Source organism: Colletotrichum graminicola (genome assembly GCF_000149035.1).
Source record: "Colletotrichum graminicola M1.001 genomic scaffold supercont1.83, whole genome shotgun sequence".
NCBI lineage: Eukaryota > Fungi > Ascomycota > Sordariomycetes > Glomerellales > Glomerellaceae > Colletotrichum > Colletotrichum graminicola.
This window is the reverse complement of record NW_007361087.1, coordinates 21,972-47,053: the sequence shown is the minus strand read 5'-3', so window position 1 is coordinate 47,053 and position 25,082 is coordinate 21,972. Positions and strand designations below refer to the sequence as shown.

General features: G+C 53.7%; 7 protein-coding genes and 1 non-coding gene across 8 annotated transcripts; 2 read left to right on the top strand and 6 right to left on the bottom strand.

Annotated features, from left to right (window-relative positions):
- Positions 1 to 1,736: 1,736 nt before the first annotated feature.
- GLRG_11322 (uncharacterized protein) lies at positions 1,737 to 1,898 on the bottom strand (the record flags this gene model as incomplete). The annotated part of the gene is made up of 1 exon (XM_008102010.1): positions 1,737 to 1,898. One exon carries the CDS (start codon positions 1,896 to 1,898, stop codon positions 1,737 to 1,739), a length of 162 nt encoding a protein of 53 aa, XP_008100201.1.
- A 7,980-nt stretch (positions 1,899 to 9,878) lies between these two features.
- GLRG_11321 (fungal specific transcription factor domain-containing protein) lies at positions 9,879 to 12,413 on the bottom strand (the record flags this gene model as incomplete). Its single annotated transcript, XM_008102009.1, has 4 exons — positions 9,879 to 10,338; positions 10,395 to 10,861; positions 10,915 to 12,187; positions 12,262 to 12,413. The coding sequence occupies 4 exons, from the start codon at positions 12,411 to 12,413 to the stop codon at positions 9,879 to 9,881; spliced, it is 2,352 nt and encodes a 783-aa protein (XP_008100200.1).
- A 2,825-nt stretch (positions 12,414 to 15,238) lies between these two features.
- GLRG_11320 (uncharacterized protein) lies at positions 15,239 to 16,839 on the bottom strand (the record flags this gene model as incomplete). The annotated part of the gene is made up of 4 exons (XM_008102008.1): positions 15,239 to 15,779; positions 15,839 to 16,214; positions 16,270 to 16,594; positions 16,654 to 16,839. The coding sequence occupies 4 exons, from the start codon at positions 16,837 to 16,839 to the stop codon at positions 15,239 to 15,241; spliced, it is 1,428 nt and encodes a 475-aa protein (XP_008100199.1).
- A 1,047-nt stretch (positions 16,840 to 17,886) lies between these two features.
- On the bottom strand, positions 17,887 to 18,863 carry GLRG_11319 (short chain dehydrogenase; the record flags this gene model as incomplete). The annotated part of the gene is made up of 3 exons (XM_008102007.1): positions 17,887 to 18,147; positions 18,214 to 18,612; positions 18,687 to 18,863. The coding sequence occupies 3 exons, from the start codon at positions 18,861 to 18,863 to the stop codon at positions 17,887 to 17,889; spliced, it is 837 nt and encodes a 278-aa protein (XP_008100198.1).
- Positions 18,864 to 19,081: 218 nt separating this feature from the next.
- GLRG_11318 (phosphoribulokinase/uridine kinase) lies at positions 19,082 to 19,792 on the bottom strand (the record flags this gene model as incomplete). The annotated part of the gene is made up of 1 exon (XM_008102006.1): positions 19,082 to 19,792. One exon carries the CDS (start codon positions 19,790 to 19,792, stop codon positions 19,082 to 19,084), a length of 711 nt encoding a protein of 236 aa, XP_008100197.1.
- A 431-nt stretch (positions 19,793 to 20,223) lies between these two features.
- GLRG_11317 (alcohol dehydrogenase GroES-like domain-containing protein) lies at positions 20,224 to 21,682 on the top strand (the record flags this gene model as incomplete). Its single annotated transcript, XM_008102005.1, has 5 exons — positions 20,224 to 20,235; positions 20,290 to 20,573; positions 20,692 to 20,925; positions 20,954 to 21,470; positions 21,662 to 21,682. The coding sequence occupies 5 exons, from the start codon at positions 20,224 to 20,226 to the stop codon at positions 21,680 to 21,682; spliced, it is 1,068 nt and encodes a 355-aa protein (XP_008100196.1).
- A 270-nt stretch (positions 21,683 to 21,952) lies between these two features.
- On the bottom strand, positions 21,953 to 22,026 carry GLRG_13284. Its single transcript has one exon. It is a non-coding gene; the product is annotated as a tRNA-Asn (tRNA).
- A 1,248-nt stretch (positions 22,027 to 23,274) lies between these two features.
- GLRG_11316 (VHS domain-containing protein) lies at positions 23,275 to 24,919 on the top strand (the record flags this gene model as incomplete). Its single annotated transcript, XM_008102004.1, has 5 exons — positions 23,275 to 23,313; positions 23,389 to 23,826; positions 23,877 to 24,368; positions 24,425 to 24,581; positions 24,633 to 24,919. The coding sequence occupies 5 exons, from the start codon at positions 23,275 to 23,277 to the stop codon at positions 24,917 to 24,919; spliced, it is 1,413 nt and encodes a 470-aa protein (XP_008100195.1).
- Positions 24,920 to 25,082: the final 163 nt, after the last annotated feature.

Genomic DNA, 25,082 nt, shown 5'->3' with positions numbered 1-25,082 from the left:
AAAAAAAAAAAAAAAATCAACAGGCCAACCCATATTCCACCTCCGGGTCACCTATTAAAATCCCCTTATTATATACCCCTCCTACTAACCGGTGGCTCTAGCATGGGCCCTGCTCACACTCTTCGACGGCTGGGCAAACGTTAAGAGCGGTTATTTCTGTGCCCCAGCAGCGAACACACGCATACTACACGATAGTAATCCCATGCTGGAGCGTTAGTGTCCCATGTGGGACGTAAGGTAGGCCATCGCACACTAATAGCTAACACACTAGACCACCAAAGGTATTGCACACAGAGCAGTGATTTTAACGACGTGCGACGACACAATGCCTGATGGGGTTTATAACATTTCGAAGGGCGTATTCCCCCCCCCCCCCCCCCCCCCCCCTCTTTTCTGCGTATTGTCCGAGCAAAACCGAAAGAGGTGGGACCTGATCAGACCTGGTCATCACGGCAAGATCCAGTGAAAGTAGTCCAATGCTCCCTGACGGCGGATCCCTGAAGACACAAGCGCTCCCGGCCTGTGAGAGGGCGCTCATTACGCAAACCCCCTGCATCTTTGCGCGTTTCTGTACGGCCTCCTCTTTGTTGCGTTTGGAGATGGCCGTGACATGCCGAGATCAAACTGGACGGACACGCAGCGTCCGGAAAAGAGCAGAAGAACCGACAAACGGAACCCGACTTGGACGGTTTCTCGTCCCTGAAGGTGGACTCGACTCCAAGGAAGCAAGGCTGGGTCTAGTCTCGGACAAGGAGAACCTTGGTCTACTTTCGGGGCCCGCTCCGTAAGCTGCCGTCACCACCGTAGTTGCACCGAGTGCCATCGTGCCTTTGTCCTACTAGTCGGCTGCCGTCCACAATGCCAGACCCCCACCACCGTCCAGGCTGAAGAGGTGAGGGGGGAGTTTGATGGAAAGAACAAAGCCACGATACAGTGGTTTCTGCATCAGGAAATCCGATCGGGGGTGGCATGAGAATCCACCGTATGCGGAACCACACCAGGCCGTCAATGAACAGGTTGCACGGCACCACAAATACAAGGCCGGAATGCGGATGCCCATGCTGAACGGGACAAGAGGAACGCCGGAATGCTATCGTTACTTTGCCGGAACGTCTTCCGTAACGGATGCAGTCGCGCTCGCAACGCGATCAAGGAATTGGAGTTTCTATATTTCCATGCTTGACCCCTTCCTGGTCGGCGTCGTCAAGGTGTAGACCCTGAACTTGTTTCTCGGCCATCGTCATCCGAGTCTTGCGCACTATTGCGCGGCCGTTCCAAGATGGGCGGTTTCGCGAGAAGAAAATCAGGGCGCACGCGCGCCTCCCATTACCCACACCCACTGCGATCCTCTTCCATCTCGAGAGCACGACTCAGGGTCTGCCTGTCCACCGGCTCCGGTTGCTCTTCTCGTCAGCAAGGCGGCCAAGTTCCCTCCGGGTGAAATGTTGTCAAAGTTCTTGTTTTCTCGTGCGGCCCCCGTTCCGGTTTCTGGACGATGGCGAAACGAACACGGACAGAATACCAAGACCGGGTCCTAGGACCATCACAACCACAACCCCGACCACCCCCCTCTCCTTTCGCCAAGCCCATCCCTCCGCGTTCTGGTAAAAGGTGGGCAAAGGAAGCCTGCGGATGTCGTGCTGCTCAGCCCTGGAGAGAGGGGAAGACCACGAGAACGTGGGCCTCTGCGAACTTCCCCCGGGATTTTTTGCCTCATGTGCTCATGTTGAGCGTGGTCATGGTGGTGTCGTCGTCGCTTCGGCCTCTGCCCAACCATCGCACCCCCCCTCCCCTCTTCGCACCCTTCGTTGATTGCTCGTGTGGTCCTTTGGGCCAAGTTCCCGCGGCCGGCCGACAGGGCAGATGACGGCGATGGCAACGACGGGCAACGCCTGCATTGGCAGCTTTGCAAACTGCGGTGAACTTGGGGCCGTGATCCCTGACTTGGGACGGGGAATATGGTGTTTGCCAAAACGGACCCTGACTGAAGGAACTAGCACCATTTCCATTGGAAAATAAGCGGGTGTGCCGGTTGATCCTAAAAAATCATGTTTATTTTTTTATTTTATTTTTCATTATATTTCACGGTGGGTATTATTGTCACGCATTCTTTACTGAGGCTAGTTGCAGACGTGATCCCGTCGTTTGTTCTCATGACTCCCCAGCGGCCTGACGGGATGGAATTCCGTTTGCGGAACGGAAAGGGGAATTGCTTGTCACCCCCACCGGGTCTACGGTTGCTATCCCAGGTTTTCCGTTTGTTTCAAACAGAAACCTCGGGGTCAATCAGCTTGCCGTGTTTTGTTTTATGGAAAACAGTTCCTTGCAGGCATTGGCATACTCGAAGAAAGAACAACACGCAAGTCTCTCGAGAGTCTGTTACACGCCGAGTGCGGGTGGGTGACATTGAGAGGGTAAACCATCCACCACGCTTCTACACACACCATTGAGTTGCCATTTGGCTGAGTCTTCTGGCTGCTAGTGTTTGTGATGCAGATGCAGATGCAGCTTCAGGCTTCAGCATCGCATCACTACAACCCACACGTCTTTTCCCTGCACTTGGCTGACTCGTCGCTTGAATGCAAGACGGTGAATCCCTCCACTCCATATGATCCGCTCAAAATAAGCATCATCACTCTTACGGCGGCGCTTGTCCATCTTGCCTGACGCTCTGCCTTGGGCCCACATAGAGAGTACTGGAAACGTCCACAACTGCTGGTTAGTTGCGGTAGCACCTTGTGTCGAGTGACAGACACCCTAGACCGGCCTTGGCTTCCAATTCCGTCTATAGATTTTATTCCCATTTCGGGCAGATTTGTAATCTTCTCGTTCCATTTATTTCCACGAGACCCTTCAGCCTCCAATGCCAAGTGTCGTCACGCGCGGTGGAGGGAAACAAGAGACAATATTCGAGAACGGCCCAGCGGGAGCAGATGCAACCTCGGCCAGGTCGTAACCATGCCTTCTTTTTTCTTTTTTCTTCTTTTGCCGTGTCTCGGTCCCGGCTGCTCGTCCATATACTTATCCCGGCGCTGCTGACTTGCGCCACCGCGGAGTAAGGGACGAGCTGGCCCATTCAGAAGGATACGGGGAAACCTAGAAAGGATGGCATAGGCCAAACCTCTCACACCACCAGATCAGATGTGCCTTCTTTCGGTATCTCATTAGTCCCCGTACCAGCCACACCGCGCGCTTGTCTCTTTCAACGGTTGCCGGCGAATGTGACTACCCAAAGCCGGGAGAGGGGGGAAGACATCACCCCGCACTACCAGTGTTAGCCGCCCACCGAATCAGTCACTTGTTCCTGTCAACTCGACTAGACTGATGCTGGTTACCTTTGGTGAGTTGGCTCTGCGCAGTTACGTTGTGAGACCGCTTACTCGTCTGAGAGACAACTGAGAGCTAGAGGGAGTCATACGCATCTGCTTCTTTGCTAATACGGGAGAGACTCAGGGTCCACGGAGATGCGGTGAGCAGCTCAGACAGCCCGGGGCCAACGTCTACTGCAGGAACTGCGTTCCCGAGCGGCATGTGAAATCCCGCCGCCGCCGCCGCCGCCGCTCCGGGCTCGAACATGAGGACACTCAATCACGCGTCGCGGTCAGGCTGAAATTCGCATCAGCTCACGGCTAGCCTACGGTCTCCCTGGTGCGTCCTGGATTTGTCGACAAAGCTTGCGTGCCTCGGGATATTCTCCGCAGGTCTGCGCCAGCAAACTGCAAGAGAAGTCAGCTTCCCCCCCACGCGCCCCCCTCCCCTGGTGCGGCAGCGGACGGAATGGCTCAGCTGAGTCACCAGCTGCTCTGTCGTTGGCCGCGATTCGCTTTTTCTGTGTTGTTTTCTGTTTTACCCCGCGGTCGGCGTGGGCGATGGTAATCACGGGCTAACGAAGAGAGAGAGAGAGAGAGAGAGAGAGAGAGAGATTGGTGTCTTGGTGGAGGGGTTGGGGGACGGGCCGCGGCCGCGGGCGATGATGAATGACCGTCAGCACAACGTGACATTCGAACCCCCAAATTACAACACCTTGAGCGTGAGGCTGGGCGTGATAGATGCGTTGGCGAAATGATGCTGCGGCTGGACTGAGGCACCTCGGTCAATGGGGCATCAGGTGAGCCTGTACGAGGCGCAGCAACCGAAAGGAGTCCCGTCCTAATGAGTTGACAGCACCATTGACATGGCTTCACCCAAGCAGTCTGCAACAAGGCATTCCGCCGTAGATGTGAAGCGCTTGGGTTTGAGTGGGAATTAGGCAGCCGACGTCAATCAGCAGGGAGGGGGGGGGGGGGGGCATATCGTTCGCTTGCTCTCGTCCCTCCCCACACCAACCCTCGGCTCCTTTGATACTCATATGCTTCTGAGTAAGATTTTTCTGACGGCAGAAGGGTTGGCGTGGGTTTTGCTGACCACAACTTGTCGCGAACCGAGATCCACCCCCACATTGCCCGACAGGTGAGGAAAGGTGAGGAGGGTGCAAGCGTGGAGTAGGCCTACCGGTGAAGATGCAAGATGCTGACCCCGCGGCCCTGGATCGCGGTGTGGGGGGTGGTCAGACGGTAGCTGACGAAACCAAGACTGTGAACACTTTTCTCTGCAACGTCGGTGAGCATGAGAAAAAGGCATGGCTGCGGTGTATATTGACTATGGAAGATGACAGGATCCGGAAGGATCCGTGATTTGCGCGGGTGGCTGTTGATCGTAGGATCTTCACCGTAGTGGCGCTCTATGCATCAGACTGTAATCGAGCTTGGGAACTCACACGGAGTTGTGATATATCCCAGTCCAGTAATATTTTTCAACATACCTGATCATTTCGGCGAGGTAATATGGAACCTGCAGCTTGTATGTGGTTGCACGTCAACGTAGAGCACAGAGACAGACCATTGACACCACTCTCGCTGGTCACCAAAGACGTCCAGGTATTAGAAATATCAGACGGCGAGACGTCAATCTGTTTACCAGGCCAATGTTGGCGCTAAGCCATGATTCCATGCTGACAGTTGCAATGCGTTCGTTTCACAACCCCTTCGTATCATACGTCCCAGGTAGCAATATGTGATGATGTTCCTCCTGGTCAGTAGTAAGCCAGCCAAACGCTGACACTTCAAAACCTCTCCAATAGCAAGAAGTCCATCTCTCGAACTATTGCTGTCTTGGACACACAGCTTTTGGCCCCTTGGCATGTAACCATCCCACCTTTGAATGCTTGATGGCATCTCTCGGCATAACTTGCCTTGTGGGAAAGCGGTGCTCACAGCGGCTTTATGCCGATACTCGAAACCTTTTGAAGTTGACGCACGTGTTTTGGACGATGGAGACACTGTTAGTTGTGAATCAGCAGCGGTCGTGCGACGGCTCATGGCCCAAGGTAGATGGGTTCGTTGTCACCAAATCAAACAGAGAACTGCTTTGGAATATGCAACGTGAGAATCTGAAACGGTGTTTTCGATCTCAAGCATGCTGTCATCGGCGTTCGTTGTGAGACTGGGTGCAAGAACACCAAGACTTAACGCGGGGTGCCTGGGAGCTCCCCTGAGCGGCAAATGCACGTAACCGGCCGGATTCGAAAGAGCCCGCTGTCTATGCGTCCTTGAAAGGGGGGTACAGCTATGGCAGTATTGTGAGATACTGGTTCTATCCGGAAAAGGGCAGTATCTTGAATACGAGGCACGGATGCAAGTTTACTCAATATAGGACACAAAGAACGAATCAGTGACTGTAACGCATTCGAGGATGGGTTCCACGATGAGGGATCCTGGCCGACACCAAAGCTCGCCGGCTTTGGTTTCCCGTCATTGAAATCCCAGGATGAATCCCAAGACCATTTCAGGGCGCACAAGACAGGGTTTTGGAGGTCATGTGAAAAAGCTTGTGCAACGAAGTCGGATTCGCTGTATCACACTGGCTCCAGAAACCGGTTTCCAACGGCATCCCTCGCATCATCCTTCCCGATACCTCCAAAAGTCTTGAAATGATCCTGGAGACATGCGAAAGTGAGTCATCAGCCACGTTTGTGCTGTCAAATATATGGGTTGCCGGCATACGGAGCTCCGAGACGGGCCACAGGGGGCGCAAAACGAGCGGAGGAAAGGAGTATACGAGGCCCAGGTGCAACGGTACAAGCCAATACCACAAGCTTAGTAGCGATCGCGCGGCCCGGCGCATCTCGCAGCCAGCCGAGGCTGCAACCCGAGCCGGGCGGGGACGCTGTGTCACGGAGGTCAGCCTCGGACGGCGTCGTTCAGCAGGGCCGGTAGTGTTGCGTGGTGATTATGCGTGCTTCACACCCGCAGCAAGGCTCTGCCTCGAGGCACGGGATGGAGATACGATTCTCGGTCCACCCTCTCACGGCGCGCGCGGGGTGGGGGGGCCGCCTCCGCCAGGGTATATGTCTCGTGGGGGAAGGGAGGTGAGACGAACGGCGGTGCCAGGCGTCACGACTGGAGGGAAATGCGAAAGGTATCACGATGGGTCAGATCTTGTCTATTTCGGGGCACCGCTGTACATCATGGAAGCATGCGAGAGGTCACTTGGCCGGCCGTCCCGCCCCCAGATTTGTGCTACCTGAGGGGGGTGCAGGCTGGACTTTTCGCGACTGGCATGGAGAACCCGGAAAGATATCAAAGCGAGAGAGGGGGGGGCGTAAGCTGGCAAGAGGTTTCGAGCCCTGTTGAACATCTACTATGTATCGGTACCGTCCTGCTTGTTACGTTCTGCTTCGGCCTTCAGGTTAGCAGTTGGCAATAAGACTTTGCTTCACGGGGTGATCGTCATCCTATGTCCTCTCCAGCCGCCATTCGGCCCGGCCCCTCGAGCAGACCCTGGCGTGCCAAGACTTGCGCGCGGGATTTGACTTGGTTGGGAAATCCTTCCGCTGACGAAGTCGAAAAAAGGGTGGCTACCGGTTGACCGAGGTGTCAGGGGTGCCGGTCCCCGGTGAGGAGTGATGTATCGGATGACTTCTTGGACAACCCTGGGCGCGGGATTGCGGGCCAGGTGCCTCGGCAGCGTTACCAGCGAAGAGATTGTATCTTGATTATGAGAGTATGTTTCATTTCCCTCCCGCAGTTTCGATCCTCCGTCGGAACGAGTTGGACCACGGACTATCAGGAAAGGCGACTCCAGCTTCCGTGACTGACGGAGGCCAGCCTAATTGTCTCCATGCCTGCATCTTGGGACTAAAATATCCAATAAGAAAAACTGGAAATATTCTCTTTTTTTTTTTTTTTTTGAATAAACTTTGCTGAACATGCCGTCATGACAGGGCTGAAGTGTTCCATGGGGTCACACTTTGGGAATCCTGCACCCCAGATTTGGCAATGACGGGGCCCAAGTGCTCGAACGCTGGGCGTGTACTGTAAGACGGCTTCTTTTCTCTCTCTCTCCTTTTCCTTTTGTGGTTTTCGATAAAGAATCAATTTCTCTTGCAGGAATCGCATCAATCTTCCAAAAACTTGTGCCGTCCAGAAGCTACATTACCACACCCACTACGTGCCGTTCATACCATGCCATGCCATCTCCGCGTGCTCTGGCACACAGCAGCCACGTCCATCTCGTCCCAGCAATTTGGCAGCGGGATTTACATCTGATGACCAAAGAGAATATTTTCTCATTCCTCCAGGAGCCCTGGGGGTGCTGTGCCGACAGGGGGGATTTACGGGCGGAGCAGAACGTCCTCGTCCGGCCGTCAGCTACTGGCTCGGGAGCTCGCGTCGTTTAGGCTGAATCCAACGGATAAACGCCGCTGCCTCATCGCCACACACACACACACACACAAACCAGGAGCAGTAGGGCGGATATTGATGTGTCGCTGGGCCGCAGGCTGGCAGGCAGCGTGGGGAGCCTCTCAGTTATCATAGCTGGCGAAGTGATGTACACCAGGGGCGAAGCATGCAGAAACATGCACGTCTCGTGCGCATCGCTTCGTCTGCAGTGACTTCTGCGGCATCGCCCCTGCGTAGTCGTGATAGGCGGTGAGAGCCTCATGACCCATAATCCTTCGCTGCAAAAATCAGAAAAAGATCGGAGGTCGAAAGGGAGATGCCCCTGTGTCGGCTGTCAAGAATCGGGATCATGATCTCATAAGTCAGGGGAAGTACATCCTCCGCCGCCTTCGGAAAAAAGTGCGCCGGCAAAACGATCGTCTCCTTGCAATATAGAGGCATCGAGATCCTGAGCCAGTGACCACTGTCACACAAGTCAAGACTGCCTGCATCGTATGGGAGCATCTGCCGATGGCCATGCCCCGTACCTGCTGCTTGGTAACATTAAAGACAACCGCACCATCTATCTTGCGGCCTCCCCAGAGACGTGGCATGGACGACGTAAATCCTGGGGGAATTTCTCCTCCAAGGGGGGGTCTGGTGACGATGCTCCATGTCGGACGCCCGGGGAAAGGGCCACACACCTGCGACGTTGGATGGCCTTACGTTGCATTTAGGGAGAAAAGCTAGTAGGGGCCCTGTACGGAACGGATTGTCGGGATGGGCGATGAGACAGGTATTTGGGCGATGTGTCTTTGACGGGAGTGTTTCTAGAAGCGGTTGGGATTGTTGAGGATTCCCCTTGGCAACGTTTCGAGACCGAGCTCGTGATGTGCTTTTTTCCTGTGGCAAGCAGAAATTTCCATTCCACCTTCGCCACGCTGAACGTCAGGGGTTGATTTTTGATTGGAACAAGCGAGCCTTGTCTCCCATCCAACCAACTCAGATGCTTCGCCCCTGCTGCGGAGGAAAGACGGCCATCTGGGGGTGCTATTGATGGATATTGAAGGCCATTTGGATAACGGCGGTGCCAATCAGGACGCGCCTCTGTCACCAGACACTCACACCTCGACCACTCATCGGTGAGTCCTGCGTGGTGACTCTGAGGTTCTCCCAGTGCGGTCGATGATCCAGATCGGCGGGCTGGGATAGATTAAGATACCCCCAATGTAAGGTCTCTATTGGCTCCCTGGTCACTCCGATGGATGAGGCACAGTGATGATCTGGTATAGGGAGTTCAACACCTGACTTCTCCTGGCCGTCGTTGTCAATCTGCCACGTCAATGATCCCTGGATATGACTTGATCCTTTTGGGCTCTCGTTCTCGTGAGCTCTGGCTGCAGAGGGATCGAGATGCCTCGCCAAATGCATTGCGTCAGCCTGATTACATGGCCTGGTTTGGATGGCTTCCAACCCAGCCAGCTTCCAGAGACACGTAGCTGGGTTTGCCAATGCTCTTGCAGGAGGTTCTGAACCGAGTCTGAGATTGGCCAGTTTAGGGAAGGTGATCAGACAGACAGCCATGGTTGTCCGAGTCAAACACAGGCTCTGCAGCGAAGGTTTAGGATCAATCATATTGCAAGCCTCTTGGGAACTTCAGGATAGACAAAATCTGATACCCTCTCCTTGTTTTGGTTCCATCCCTGCGGACCGCGAAAATGATGGTAAATGAAACGAGGAAAGGCATTTGATAACTCAAAGCACCAGTGAAATATCCTTGAATCCCGTCTTCGCGTGCGGCACGGATCAAACGAGCCATAATTTAGAGAAAAGTTGGTCTGCAACCTGAATTGCTGTCCCTGCCCTCCCTTACCGCGTCTTCATTCGTTGAGCATGACGACGGGTGTAAGGCGGATGATTTGGACGTCTGGATTGTTCGCGAAGTAAGGGTATTTCGTGTTCTTTAGCGGTCCGTTCAAATTCTGTTAGTAACTTGGAGATTCTTCCTTGCGGTGGCTTAATGCCGAAATGCTCGTTTGTGTGATGATTGTGAAGACGCGGTCAAGCCGTCCAGGAGATCTGTCACAGCAGTTGAGTGCAATTCCCATACGCTCGGCAGATAGCTAGCCATATAAGTGAGCCCATTGAACATCGACGGAGAGGGAGAGCAAGCGGGTTTCAACTCCCGAACCATACTCCATCCCCGTCACCGCTTGTCCCGCTTTTGAGAAACTCCATCCAAGCATCGTCGCCCATGACGACGTCGGCGGCCTCCATCGGGGGGACATTGGGCCACATCATTGACAAGACGCTGTTGATTTGCGTCTGAGGGCTCTCATCTATCGGATCAGGTGTACCAATTGGGACCGTATTGGGCTCATAGCCGGACATCGCCGCGGTTTGCACCCGAGGGTGTGCCGCCAGAACACGAGCGGCGGCAGCGTCGTCGTTGAGGAACCTCCCGCAAAGGTCCATGATGACTTGGTAGCAGCGGGGAGAGCTGGAGTTGACGGGAGCTAAAGCGACTATGCAGCGGATCGTTGTTGTGACTTGCTCTCGCCAGTCTGCGGCATTGTTCGAGTTGGGATCGTTGCGGAGACAGATGCAGGGGATGAGGGCTGCTTGGAAAAGGAAGTATCTAGGGTAGAGTCAGCACGTCGAGGAAGAGATGTCTCGACGAAAGGGATGACTTACAAAGCATACCACGCTGACAATCTGTTTTTCTCGCTACGTTCCCAGAATTCGCTGATGCTAGTAATGGTAGCTTTCGCGTCTGCGAGACACTTTTCAAAAGCCTGAACGTTATCGGGGGAATCGTCCAATCTCCTATCACGGGCTTGGAGAGCTCGACGGATCACGAACGGTCGGTACATAATGACCCGAAGGTTTCTGCACCTCCAGTTCATGACGGCATGAGCGAGGACATACTTAGGTGATACAGTTGCAGTCTCGGAGAAGTAAGATGGCACGCCGGTTCGCCACGGCTCGAGAAGCTCTTGGTCGAGCTTGGGCATCTCGTTCGCAGTTGGCAGTGGCTTCGAGATGACCCTTGTGTATATGGGCGTCGTGGCGATGTGAAAACTTGCCTGAGTTCGTACTGCCGTGTAGGGGGTGATATCTCGTGTCTCGGCAGGGTACGACTTTGAGATGGCAGTCAAAGACTGCGAGGATATTAGTAGAGACATGTCATCGGCTCCATATTTGGTGATATTACCTTGTCGTCAACATTCAGAGGCAAGGATACTTCGACGCCTTCACACGGCCAAACTGAGGGTCGACTAAAGGTGATGGTTGCGCCGACATCAAAGACGCAGAGTGACCACCACACGCGTCTCCTGATCTCCATGTTCAGTGGCGAGATGTTCCACCCTTGAAACTCTTTATGTAGACCTAAGCCCATTGCCATCCGCACGGCCATTCCGAGATAGTTGTATCCCGAATTGGGCTTGTCTCTCTTCTGCTGATGGTTGGAGATGAGTGTGAGCGCCTGGACAAGAGTAAGGTTTCCTACTTCCAGAAAGTTGAAAGACAGGATGGAACGGGCTTGGGCGAACAAGTGCATGTCCATGTTATCGAGATTGGTGGCCGTGGTATAGACGCCAATGGCAGCAACGGTGTATGCCAGAACTAGCCAGCAGTCACCACACGGCCTAGGTATCACGCCCGCATACTGTGCTCGGAAAGTTGCTTCGTGAATTATTGGGTAGCTGACATGGTATAGCCGAAAATACGCGTCGATCATGGCGTCTGTGATGTGCCTGTTAAGGTCTAGTTGTGTAGTAAGAGGGGACTGTGTAAGATTGATGTGACCTGTCCTCGAGGACGACGAATGAGCTCGACGTTTGGGAGTTGAGGGCTCGAGAAGCCTTAGCAGGGCTGCTCCAGAGGCGACACCGAGGTATCCCGATTCCTTCTCGCTGACTGCCAACGAGGCCATGCCGTCTGCTATAGGATCCGTGCCGGCATCGCCATTCCTATCGACTTCAAGTGTCGCTTCGGGTGAGGCCGAGTAGTTTGTGAGAGTATCTTGCTCGTCCCATTCGAAGTCATCGGTAGGGTGCGCTTCGAGAAGGTTAATGTCTCTGTGTGTCGCATCGTTTACTGGTTGACGATGGTGACGGGCCGTTCTATACGCTCGTGTATGCTCGAGATTCGAGTCCGAGTAACTAGTTGAGGATGGCATATGGACTGGTGGAACACGCAAGGAAGTCTCGGGTAGCTGTGGCTGTCTCTCACCTCCATCCTCGATATGAGGAACGATGCCGGGCTCAGGAGAGACAGGGTCCGGACGGAAGGGCGAATCAATCAAGGCTGGCCTATCCAACCTTGAAAAGTCAAAGGAATAATCATCTTTCGGGGCAGATGCATCCGAGGTCCTTTGCCTAGTCATTGAAGATATCGGTCTGGAATGAGTCGGCATGAGAGCCCGCATATGGGTGATGAGAGCCTCTGCACGTTCCAGTCTCTCCTCTACTTCGGTGAGATGTCTGCATAATGTCAGTCCCGCTGCCAACTACCTCCGAATTGGCCGTTCATAAGCCGTATAATAGAGAGTGCTTACTTCCTGGTCAGTGGTGTTCGGGCGTGCTTCTCGTATAAGCAGTGGCGGCGGTACTTGACGCATAGGTTGCATGTCGGAAGTGCCCGATCGCACTTGGCCTTCCGCCTCCGGCATTCCTTGCAGGCTTGATCGGCAGCAAATGTTGCGCTCATCGAGCCCAGGTTCGTTGGCCGAGAAGCCGACGGTGGATTGTCATCCGCGGTGCCTGATGACGACATCCTCCGGGTCAGTTGAAACTGTCGGCTTTCTCAGAGGGCTCCAAGGGTAGCTTGCAATGGCAGTACGGACTCGGAAGACTGATGTCGGCCGTACAGCATAGCCTTGGCCTTCGGTGTTGGTTAGGGCGAGTGTGATCCGTCCCGGCAGAGCGTCATGGCACATCTTACATGAGAAGACGGACGGAGAGGAGCGAGATCGGGTGCGTAAGGTGAGGTGAGATGCGGAGACGGGCGCATGCTTCTCCTCCTCCACGTTCCAACTCCAAAGGAACCCCGCCTTCTTCTCCACACGCATGTGCTTGTGCTGCAGCGATCGACAAGATAACCCATCGCGATCAGGGGGATTGATGATGAAATATCCATGCAATTTGAACTCCGTCCGGTGCCATTCGACCGTGGCAGGTTACGAAGATCGGATAGGATCGGCCCAATGCTGCTTCTGTACGGAAGTATGCTGTGGGACGAAACGAAGCTACAGTTGGAACCTCTCGCGATCATCAATCGTGAAGGTCGCAGCTATCGTTTGATAGAATGAGGATAACGCTAGGGCTTACACAAGAACCAGATGTCTCTGTGGAGGACGCCTGGGCAAGTTCAAACACGCAGCAGAGTCTTCAGGTCCAATAATCCATGTCGTCCGGTACCAGTGCATACCGGATAGCATTCGCATCAACTTTGCATAACCTGCACCCGGAACAATCATTTGAAGCCCCGAGCATTGCCGCCCACGGCGCAGCTTCTCGTCATTCTGAATGTAGTGTGATTACGAGTAAATCGGCCTTCTATGCCCTTTCCTTGTGTACAACATCATGAATATCGCCCTTGGCTAGGATCTTCTCCTCCTTTGAGTCAGAGCTGCCTTCGAAGTCTTCAACGGCCTGGGGTCCGTCAAAGATCACGGCGATTTCCTCCAAACTGTGCCCCTTCGTCTCGGGAAACAAATACCACGTAACAGCGAAGAAGGCCGCCAATAGACAGCAGAAAACGATGTAGTATCTCCATCCGATATTCTCGAGCCCGATCGGGTTGACAAACGCGGCGATGATCAACGATCTATGGATCGCAAACAGCTCGAGCGCGATGCCCTTCGACCGCAGAGAGTACGGGAATATCTCGGTCGGATACCCCAAGAGGAGGGGAGTATATGCAATAACTCCCCCACCCTATATCCGAACCACCCCCGCATCCGAACCACCTGAAATTCCCGCATTTCCCCTCCTTTATCAACACCACTACCTTTTTCAAACTATCATAATAATTGCTATTTATCGCTAAATAACGCCATTTTTTCAGGATACCTTCTTTAAACTATTATAAAGCAATATTCTAAAGATAAGCTCTAACGGGCCCTCCTAGATGTGCAGTCTAGGTAGTATAGCCTTTAGGCTATTACTTATAGATAAGGTATACTATATATAACACTTTAGTATTAATACTTTAGTAGGTAAAGTAGGAATACTGCCTTTAAAGATAGGCAGCACTTATCCTAGGCCTAGGAGGATAATCTAGCTGCCTATATTACCCTTTAATAGTCCCTTAGTAGATACGTTAACTATTAATAAGTAAAAGGCCTAGTAGAGCGTATAATAAGCAATAGGTATCCTCCTATAGGGAGGAAATAGATAGCCTGATTTATACGCTAAAATCTATCTATTAGAACCCTTTAATTTAAAGTAATTAATACCTAGTAATAGGCAGCCTATTCCCCTAAGGTTATCTAGGATTTCTTCTATTACCTTAGTAGTATCCCTACTATCTAGGGGATCTATCTATCTAATAGATAGAATATAGATAAGACTAGTATTATAAAAGGTAAAGGGGGTAATAGGCTAGTGCTAGGCTCTAAGGCATTATAATATATCTAGAAAAAGCAGCTAAGATCTAGGGCATAGGTATCTATTATTAAGTGTGTGTTTGCTACTAGTAGCTTTTTACCCCCCTTAGTTATATATAAAAGTAAATTACTTTAGGCCTAGTAGTTCTTATCTAACCTTAATATATATAAGCTATAGTAATTTATAGTAACTAATAATAGCTAAATAACTAATAATACTACCCTTAAATAGCTAGAGAAGGTCTTTATCTTATACACTAAGCCTACCTAGCTAGAGGAGGCTAGACTACTAGTTCTTAATAGGCATTATAGCTATATAACTATTAATTTTATATAGTAATACTAGTAGTATAATATATATTTACTATTTCTACTGCTATATACCTCTACTGTCCTCTAGCCTCTAGATATAGCTATCTTTAGCTTATTAAAGTAGGCCTATTATAAGGAGGTTAGATATCTAGATAACTAGGTTATAGATTTAACTGTTACTAGTAAAAAGGTATTCTTAGAGTGTTATTTTAAGGCCTATAAGGTATCTATTATATCTATTAATATTAGTAGTAGCTAGAGGTTATCTAGATTATAGCCTATATATATAAGACGCCCCCTATCTAACTTAATAGTAACTAGGGCCTAATAGAGCTAGCCTAGCTAGCAGACTAGTAGCTAATAGTAAGATAAAGCTAAATCTATTATCTTATAGTTAACGCCTTATTAATCTACTAATCTATAGTATTAATTATACTAGTTAATTTAGTTAGGTAAAGATAAGTTAGATACCTATACTATTTACTACCTATCTAGAAAGCTGTAAAAAGGCTATAATAAGCAGGTATCTAGAGCAGCCCTTCTAGAAAGGCAGGTTAACTTATTACAGGCCTAGTTAAATAATATATAGTTACGTAAGAGGAAAAGGGTCTAATTATCTCCTAACAGCACCTTTGCTACTATAGAGGATATAATCTAGGCCTGAAGTCTGGATCCCGGCAATATAGATAGTCTGGATGAATCTAGGGCATCTAAATTGCCTAGCGAGGCCGAAAGTTGCATATGGGTGGGCGGCAGAGATGGTGAAATAAGTGGTGATGGTGGTGGCGATGGTGGTGATGATGGTGGTTCGGATGTGGGGGTGGTTCGGATATAGGGTGGGGGAGTTATCGTAGTGGAAGTAAAAGGTGAATAGACAAGCCACAACTACGATGCCGGCAGGCTTGGATCCGGTCTCGGTGTTCACTGCCGAACAGGCCGTCCAGACAATGTAGCTGGCCAACATGCCCGCCCTGGACCACAGAAATAGGGTCCGGCGACCGAGGCGGTCGACGAGGAACGCGGCGCCGAGGGCTGCACCAAAATTGAAGATTTGCAGCAAGCCGTTGACCAGTGTCTGAGTAAAGGTGTCCGTGATGCCGACGGTGTTGAGGACGAGAGTGAGATAATACGACACCACACCGATCCCGTTCCATCTGATTGTCAATGTCAGCAACTACCCTTCAGTCAGGGAGGTGGGAAAAAGGGTCCTCACTGGGCGAAGGCTCCGACGCAAACAGCGATCAGTGTTCTCTTCCGATTTCCGGGAGTGGCCACAAGAGCCATCAATCCGGTTGTTTCTGCCTTCTTTTCTTGTTGAATCGTCTGTACAATTTCGGCAACTTCGCGGCGGACGAGGGGCGTGTGGCCTTCCGCTGGGTCTTGCGCGCCTGAGTGATACCTGGCGAGGATCGCGGCAGCTTCTGCCGTTCTTTCGCTTGCAATCAGCCATCTGGGAGATTCGGGAACCCAGGCGAAGAAGCAAAGCTGAACCAGCGGGAATCCGGCTTGAAGGATGGAGGGGATCCGCCATGCCCACTCGGTCTGGTAGTCTTGGCATCCGAAAGTCGCCCAGGATGACAGAATCGCGCCTTTACGGGGTTAGCCGGTGCCTAGATGCACCGAGGCTTCTATTGCTAGACTTACCGAGATAATACGTGGTCCAAAACGCCGAGGTATACTTCCCGCGATGCGTCGGGTAGGCCAACTCGGCAATGAGCATTGGACTAGGGTGTACAACGAACATGCCGCCGAACCCTACGAGCAAACGCGAGACGATGAACATGGGCAAGTTGACTGAGGTGGACTGGACGATCGTAGCCATGATGATGAGGATGATGCCCGAAAGGAGGACCGGCTTTCGACCGAAGCGATCCGCCAGATAGCCGACAATGGGCAGAGCCAGTACAGATCCAATGGATTGCGCAGCATTGACGTCTCCAAGCTTTACTCCAGTGGGATTGGCGAAATACTCACGCCATTGTTGAAGTGATTAGAGGCCGTTCATCAGCGACCCTGTTGTACACCAACTGTCAGCTGATACTCTGTGAGGTATGGCTGTAGGACCCTACCATCGTATCCTGATACTGATGAGGACAGCAGTGGGACCAGAAGCAACAAGTTCAATCTCAGTAGATGCGACTGCTGGAACCAGTACTTGTCCGTCTTCGGAAGCACTTCGGCCAAGGCCGCGCCGACAATTTGCTCGTCCTTCATACTGGATGGGTGGTCTAGACCCGAACTCGCGTGCCTGGCATTGAATAATCAGGTTTGACTAAAAGATCGTCAGATATCGGGTATTATTGACCTCCTAGAGGCTGATGATGGCCGGTCTTGCGGGGACCCGCAGGAGGTTTATATCCATCTCAACTTCTCTGAGATCCTGTGCAATACCACAGAGTATTATCACGCGGCGCGATGTCTCCCAGCCGGCTAGTACTCGAAAACATCGCGCCGTCAATCCTCATTTACCCCGCGCAATGTGGTAGATGTTTGTGGGGGTACAGGGGTTTTACCCATGGGGTATGCCAACGGTTGCATCATCGACAGCTGCATCGCCGGACGCGATCCATACATTGTGCTTGGGATTGGGGGAGGAGGCTATGGTGTTTGTTGAGTAAGTGCGGGGACGACGGACGTCTGTCACCCTCATTAGTCCAGGCTGAGCAAACATGCCGGCGTTGGCATTGTTGGTGGCTTGGAAGGATGCCAAGTCTATGCAAATTAGGTCCGGGAATAACACGCTGGCCAGGGTCGGTATATGGGATCTTTCGATGATCAGGTGAGTATGAGGTTGAACCGAATGAAACTCGCTTAGAATGTCCAAGAAACGATAAGACGATTCGGTAACTTTGACCATCGATCGAGATACAATGTAGGCTCTCAGAGCGATCCATAACCCTCTCAAAAGGTTTTTGAAGAAGCCATGTAGTGCGAGCACAAATACACAAAACATCCAACATGGACCATAGGATCTACGACCAGATCCCTTTAAACTAACTAATACGTTGCATTTAGAGTTATATGCTACGACTAAAAATTAGATATGAACAAGAGACTTTGGGCATAGACTTTCACTCACCATTACTTAGAACAACGAGGGCTAGTAATGTCTTCGGGGGGGTAATGACACGGGAGTCATGTAACACGTGTGAAGAAACTTTTACGACAGTTCATGTTTATCAAAATCGAAACGTTCATTTTTTTACCCTCATATCTGAATTTCTCTTCATTGATGATTTCGAGTCCTTCAGAATACGATTCCTATCGCGCCGTATAGCCACCGTCAATGATGAAGTCGACCCCAGTCGTATAAGAGCTGGCATCACTGGCCAAGTACAGGTATATCCCTTTCAGCTCTCTCGGGTCGGTGTCTCTACGCAGCGGCGTCAGACCGAACCACTCCTCCTTCATCTCGAAAGGGCAGTCACCCGACATGGCAGTGTCGATGTAGCCGGGCGAAACCGAGTTGATCCGGCCTCCCAACTTGGCCCTCTCAACAGCTAGCGACCGGGCGAGGTGAATCTGGATGAGCTCGGTGTCAGCCCGAGGGGGGGGGACGTCCAGGAATCGGCCGGATGCAATACGTACCGTTCCCGCCTTGCACGCGTTGTAACAACTCTGCTCCTGCAGCACGTTGACGGCGTGGCCGCTCATGGACGCAGTGATGATCCCCACGCCGCTCTTCTGGTCGCGGAAGACGAGCCCTGCAGCCCTCATGCAGTAGTACGCGCCGTCAAAGTCTACCGCCCTCACGCGGTTCCAGTCCTCGATCCCGTCATCCAGGCCCCCGGCTTTGGAGGGGACGCCGGCGTTGGCGACCATGACGTCGAGGCGGCCAAAATCCTCGACGGCGTACGCGACGGCGGCCTCGATGTCGCTGTAGCTGGTCACGTCGACCCGGTATGCCTTAGCCTTGACTCCGAAGTCCTGGGCGATGCTTTCGGCGATGGCGACGGCCGCTTTGGAAGTATGATACCAGATGGCGATCTTCAGAGATAGGGGCCGTCGGTGTTAGCACTCCAGTTATTCATTCTTGGGTGACATGCAGAGGTAATGCTCACGTTGGCCCCAGCTTCCGCAAGGCCCCTGGCGATCTCCGAGCCTATGCCGCCCGCTCCGCCAGTGATGATGACTGTGCGTCCGTCCAGCCGGAACTGCTTGAAGACGCTGTCCTCGATTGGTGGGTTGGGAGCCCTGATGGACTTGGTTGTTCCGTTTGTGCCGCCGTTGATTGTCATCTTTGACAAAGGCTTCCCCGGAACCCCAGTGCGATGCCCAGAGTTAGTCGCCAGACGGGATACTGTCACCCTCACCCCAGACACTCACCGCGTGTTCCACATGCTGATAGGGGCCAGTGAAATATGCATCCAAGGAGACGCAAGGTTGGGGGAGGGGTAAGGGGTTGTTTAATGTTCAGACAGTCAAAAACCTCCGCTCTAACACGAAAGACAGGGGCCTAGTTTGGTAGCTCCTCTACGCTATCAATCAGCAAATCGTACCTCCCCTCACTGCGCCTGACGATGTACTCCCCGTTGACCATGTCGTTGCTTTCCGCCCGAAACAGTGCCTTTTCCATTGTATCTTCAACCCCGGCCGCGACGTGTCGCGCGGCAACCCTGTTCCGGGCCAGCGTCGGCTCGACCCTCACGAGCCACCGATCGTCCACCAACTGCACGACTTGGCTCCAGGGCTCCTCGTCCACGAGCAGGTAGTTCCCCTCGACGAGGCAGACGTCGACGTCCGCTTCTATGGTGAGCCCACGGGGGACGGGATCCTTCAGCCTGTGGTCGAACGTGGGCGCCTGGACGGGGCGCAGGCCCGCAGAGGCCCGCAGCTGGCGGACGAGGCGGACGAGGCCCGGGCCGTTAAAGGTCCACGGGGCGCCGCGGCGGGCGATGGCCTCCGTGGCGTCGGGGAGCGCGCGCAGCACCTCGAGCGGCAGGTGAAAGCCGTCGGCGGACACTACCACGGACTTTGGGCGGGGTTCCGGGGAGGAGTTGAGGTCGGAGACCACGCGCCGCGCGATGGTGGTCTTGCCAGAGCCCGGTGGCCCAGCAATCGCGATGATGAGTCTAGGATGGACGACGGCTGTGTCAGATGCAGATCGCCGCTTTTCGTTCCACTCGAGTAAGGTGTGCTGAACAAGAGCTTTGTAGGTCGATTCCATCGTAGCTGGGACCAATGGGTGAGTGTGGTTGGGCTCTCATGTGAATGATCAATAATACCGGACAACTGGATCATCACGAACAGGGGGAGGCAAATATAGTCAAGTTAAGTCGGGCTTGGACCTGACAAGAACAGTGTATCAGAATCCCTCTTCCTGCAATGGACACTGCGGCCCGACATTGGTGACACAAGCGGACCACAGACACCCGATTTCACTTCGGCCCCTCACGGCGGCCCCATGCCGGCCGGTGCGGCGGTACCCCGCGTCGATGTCACGGCCATGGCTCGGCTCCCTGCACAAACAAGATGATGGCAGACTTGTGAGCTTTAGGAACTAGGCCTGCACCGTCACAAGCTCCATCATCACTGAATCCGGGTTTCCTCCCTCAACCAAAGACTACATCCATCAACACAACCAAAAACCCGCCGAAAATGACTGAGCTAGTGAGCACCTAAGAGACCTTGACACGGGTCGAACGTAACTGACCGACCGACCAGAACCCTGCCTTCGTGCTCCGGTCCGTCCAAAACGTCTCGTTCGAGAACCGAGAGGTCCCGACACTCCGCGACGAGTACGACGTGCGAGTGCACGTCGAGCAGACGGGCATCTGCGGCAGCGACGTGCACTACTGGCAGCGCGGCCGCATCGGCGACTTCGTCCTCGAGTCCCCCATCGTTCTCGGCCACGAGAGCGCCGGGACCGTCGTCGAGGTCGGCGACAAGGTGAAGAACGTAAAGGTCGGTGACCGGGTGGCGATCGACCCGGGCGTGCCATGCCGGCAGTGAGTCCTCTCCTACCCCCCTCTTCTTTTTTCTTCTTTTTATTTTTACTTTCTTTTACACGTCGCAACGCAAGGATGGGAGGGGCAGGTACACTAACCATCACACAAAAAACCGAAGCTGCGATTACTGCCGAGCGGGCGCGTACAACCTGTGCGCGGACACGGTCTTCGCGGCGACGCCGCCGTGGGACGGCACGCTGCAGAAGTACTACGTCGTCGCCGGCGACTACACGTACCTGATCCCGGACCACATGTCGGCGGAAGACGGCGCCCTGGTGGAGCCGGTGGCCGTCGCCGTCCAGAACTGCAAGGTCGCCGGGCTCAGGGGCGGCCAGACGGTGCTCGTCTTCGGGTGCGGGCCCATCGGCGTGCTGTGCCAGGCCGTCGCCGGCGGAAGCCGAGGCCACGGCGGCGGCGCTCTCCGAGTCGGGCAACGGCGTGCCCGTCAAGGCGTACAGGTGCGACGTCCGCAATAGCGGCGAGGTGGCGTCCGTCATGGAGGCGGCGACGGAAGAGGTCGGCGGCAGGAGGCTCGACATCGTGGTCGCCAACGCGGGCATCGCGGACTACGCGCCGGCGCTCGAGTACGCCGAGGACAAGTTCCGGGACATGCTGGACGTGAACTTCAACGGTGCTTTCTGGACAGCGCAGGCGGCGGCCAAGATTTTCGAGCGACAGTTCAAGGCGGGCGGCGACGGAAGGGGCAGCATCATCTTCACGGCGTCGGTATCGGCGATTCTGGTCAACGTGCCGCAGAAGCAGGCGGCGTACAACGCCAGCAAGGCGGCGGTGGTGCACCTGGCCAAGTCGTTGTCGGTGGAGTGGGTTGACTGGGCAAGGGTGAACTGTGTCAGCCCGGGCTTCATCGCGACTGATAGTAAATTCAGGCTCTGGCGGGTGAGTGAGTGAGCGACGATGGGCTGACTAGCGGCAGTGCTTGCGGTGCATCCCGAGGAGTGGAGGAAGAAATGGTTCTCCATGATCCCCGGGGGACGACTCTGTGAGCCTGCCGAGTTGAAGGGCTCGTATGTGTTTCTCGCCAGCGATGCGAGCAGTTACATGACAGGTATGCCCTCGCCCCTTGGAAGCCCTCGTTGACGATGTACTAAGTGGAATGAACGATCAGGGGCAAATCTGGTCATCGATGGCGGATACACATTGCCATAGACGACACATGAGGTTTGCACATGGCATGCAGTCAAAAGTGTGTCGTATTAGTGGGTGATACGTAAAGAGAACGAACAATGTTTAGAAAACGAAATGAATCCGAAAAAGAAACCTAGCCAGGAAGCGTCCTTGAAAGAGGAATGGAGAAGAGACGAAGAAGAGAAAAAGAAAAAAAAAACATCTCATTAGAAGGTGGAGTTCAACCACTGACTCTCCCCGAGGTGGGCTCGAACCACCAACCTCCAGATTAACAGTCTGACGCGCTAGCCAATTGTGCCATCGGGGATATGAGATGCTGTGTCTCGGGAGTTGACGGCCAGCGCGATTTTTGGGAATATGGAGCACCGACTGTGGACCATCCGGAATTTGAAACTTGATTGGATGATTGTGGCAGCTCAGTCTCAGTACTACGGGTCTTGGTCCACATTACCTACATACAAGCGCAGCCTGCGTATTCTATTATGCTCTCTCTAGTAAATTAAGTTGATAATACCAGTGATTATATGCTTTGTATTAAATGCCACTTTGGCAAGCTTGTTCTATTTTCCCAGAGACTAATAGAGCTAATAACCGCCGTTGGCTTGGATTGATTATATGTGCATCGAGCGACCTTGGACAGAGAGTCAACGATGCTTGGATTAGGAACTTGTGATTGGCCAAGCCGGATCACGACGCCCCGCAGGGTTGGAAGCTGGTTTATTTGATGACTAAAGAGCCCGTGCTCCCAGCTCTTTCTGCGGAGGTTGTTTTGACCAACACCTCCCCCCCCCTTGGCAGCAGTGGCAGACGGACTCAAATGGTCCGAAACTCTCTTGGTAGGAAAAGCCTTAGAATCGGTGATGAATTGGAAAACTTTTGTTTCTATCCTGCATCGTTTGGTTTGGGTTGTTTTGCTTGTTTGCTTGCGAGCAACGCAACACAACAGCCAGAAGGGCGACTCTCTGCCTGTTTCCAAAGGTCGGTGGTTTTTGGGCGGTTTGGTTCCACATGCTCTGAAGAAATTGCGTCAGCGGGGTGTTTTGAGTGGGTACGTACCACAGACCCCGCGGGACGCCAGCTTTGGAGGGGAAGGAACGCCTTGCCCCACCACGGCTGCCTCGTCCGTCCCTCACATCACACACACACACACACACACACACACATACATACATACACTCCAACCCGAACCAGACTGAGCTCAATCCTGACAACCGACTATAGGTCTCATATTCCTTACCGGCCTTCATATTCTCTCCCACTGATCCACATCTCTCGCTCTTATTGACGACCTGCGACTGCCTCCCACGACCGTCTGTCTGTCTGGCCTGCCTGTCCGTTTGCTACGCCCACGACCCATCTCCTCTAAATCCCTCTTGCCATCAGCCACCTGAGTTGCGCCACCCCTCCGCCATCGACGGCTCGTAGAAGAGTCTTGGACCTGGTCGTTTTATCTCTGGATATCTGATACCACGCAGCATCCGGGTACTGACATCATGTTCTCTCAGGTAGGCTTGTGACCCCTCAACTTCCCACAATCGGCCCACCTCACCAGGTCATGGCACGCGCGAGTAACCGACACGGCCAAACGAACCCAGTACGGTTCATTTAGAGCCACACATGTCAAGGAACCGCGTGCCTTGATCGTGGGCCACATGTGCCTTTGAAGTAGCCTTCGACTGTCTTGACCGAACGAGCACTGATCCGCCCGCAGAAGAAGCCATACTCGGCCGTGACGGTGAGCATCGAGACGCTCACCTCCGAGACATATGATGAGGATGACTTGAGCGGCATTCCCGACCTCGTCGAGGTCATCAAGCTTCAGGCCTCCGGTCCCGCTGAGGCCGCCCGTGCCATCCGCAAGAAACTCAAGTACGGCAACGTCCACCGCCAGCTCAGGGCTCTCACAATCCTCGACGGCCTCATTCAGAACGCCGGCCCCCGCTTCCAGCGCGCCTTTGCCGACGAGACCCTGTTGGAGCGCCTGAGGGTCTGCGGAACCTCTGACCTGTCCGACCCGGATGTCAAAAAGAAGTGCACGGAACTCTTCCGGAGCTGGTCCCAGTACAAGAGCACGCCGGGCCTCGAGCGCATCGCCAGGCTGCACCAGGTAAGGCCAGCCATCCGCCGAGAGAGGACCCCGGGAGCTAACCTCTGCAGGAACTCCCCAAGCGCAAGGTTGCCGTCACCCAGGAGAGGTCCAAGGCCGTCCGAGAGACCGAAAACCCATTCGGCGAGGAAGAAGAGGACAAGCCCCCTTCGCCCCCTTTGGCCCCCGCCCGTGCCGGGGAGTCTTCCCGCCCTCAGCGTACCCCGTATCTGCCATACGGCGGCGGCGAATCCGCCGCCTCCGCCGCCAGCCGCGCCGGCGGCCACTCCAAATCCTCGTCCCATTCTGGCGGCTCTTTCTTCGGCTCCTCCAAGGACAAGAAGAAGAAGGACAAGGAAAAGAAGGGCAAGCGCAAGCCCTTCAACCTGGAGCTGGAGAAGGATGCGATGAAGAGCACCATTGCCGAGAGCTCCATCGCCACCACTAACCTTACCAACCACCTGCAAAGCATCAACCGTGAAAGGGAGCGGATTTCCGAGAACCCTCAGGCTGTCCAGCAGTTCGAGAATTGCAAGCAGCTAAGACGGAAAATCCTTCGCTACGTGAGTCTGCCCAGGTTTCCTCCTCTCGGGAGATTTCCGAACTAACGATCCCCCAGATCCACCACATCGAATCGGAGGAGTGGCTCGGCAGTCTTCTGAGGGCTAACGACGAGCTCGTAACGGCTCTTATGACCTTTGAGCAACTTGATCGGTCGATCGATGCCGACAGCGATTCCGATGACGAGCTTGCCGAGCAAGCTCATATCTACCGAAGTATGCCTGTCCTTCTCAATCCCACGCAGGGTCCGTGCTGACAATTTCCAGTGGTATCTGAAAAGGCCAAGCAATCCATGTCTCCGCCTCCTCCTGACGTCTCTGGCCTGAGCATCGGCCAAACTCCGTCCTCCCGCCCTCCTCCCCCGCCCCGTCCTGTTCCAATGTCAAAACCCTCTCCTTCTGTCCCGGCACCTGCCCCTGCGAAGCCTCCGAGACCTCCCGTTCAGCGGGCTCAGTCTGATTCGGAAGGGGGAGAGGAGGACGACGACGACCCGTTTGCCGACAGGAACGCGCTGGAGACCCCTGCGACAGAGAGGCCGGAGCCAAGATGGTAGCATCTTGCCGGCGTAGGCAATCACATGTTTTCTTACTCCCCATGCTTGCCATATCTAACCGAGTATAATCCGAGGGATACCCGATCACGTCAGGTGGGGAAAGTGGTCTGCAGGTTGTATTTGTTTCCCGCCTTAAGACGCCCGGCATCTAGCAACGTGCGCG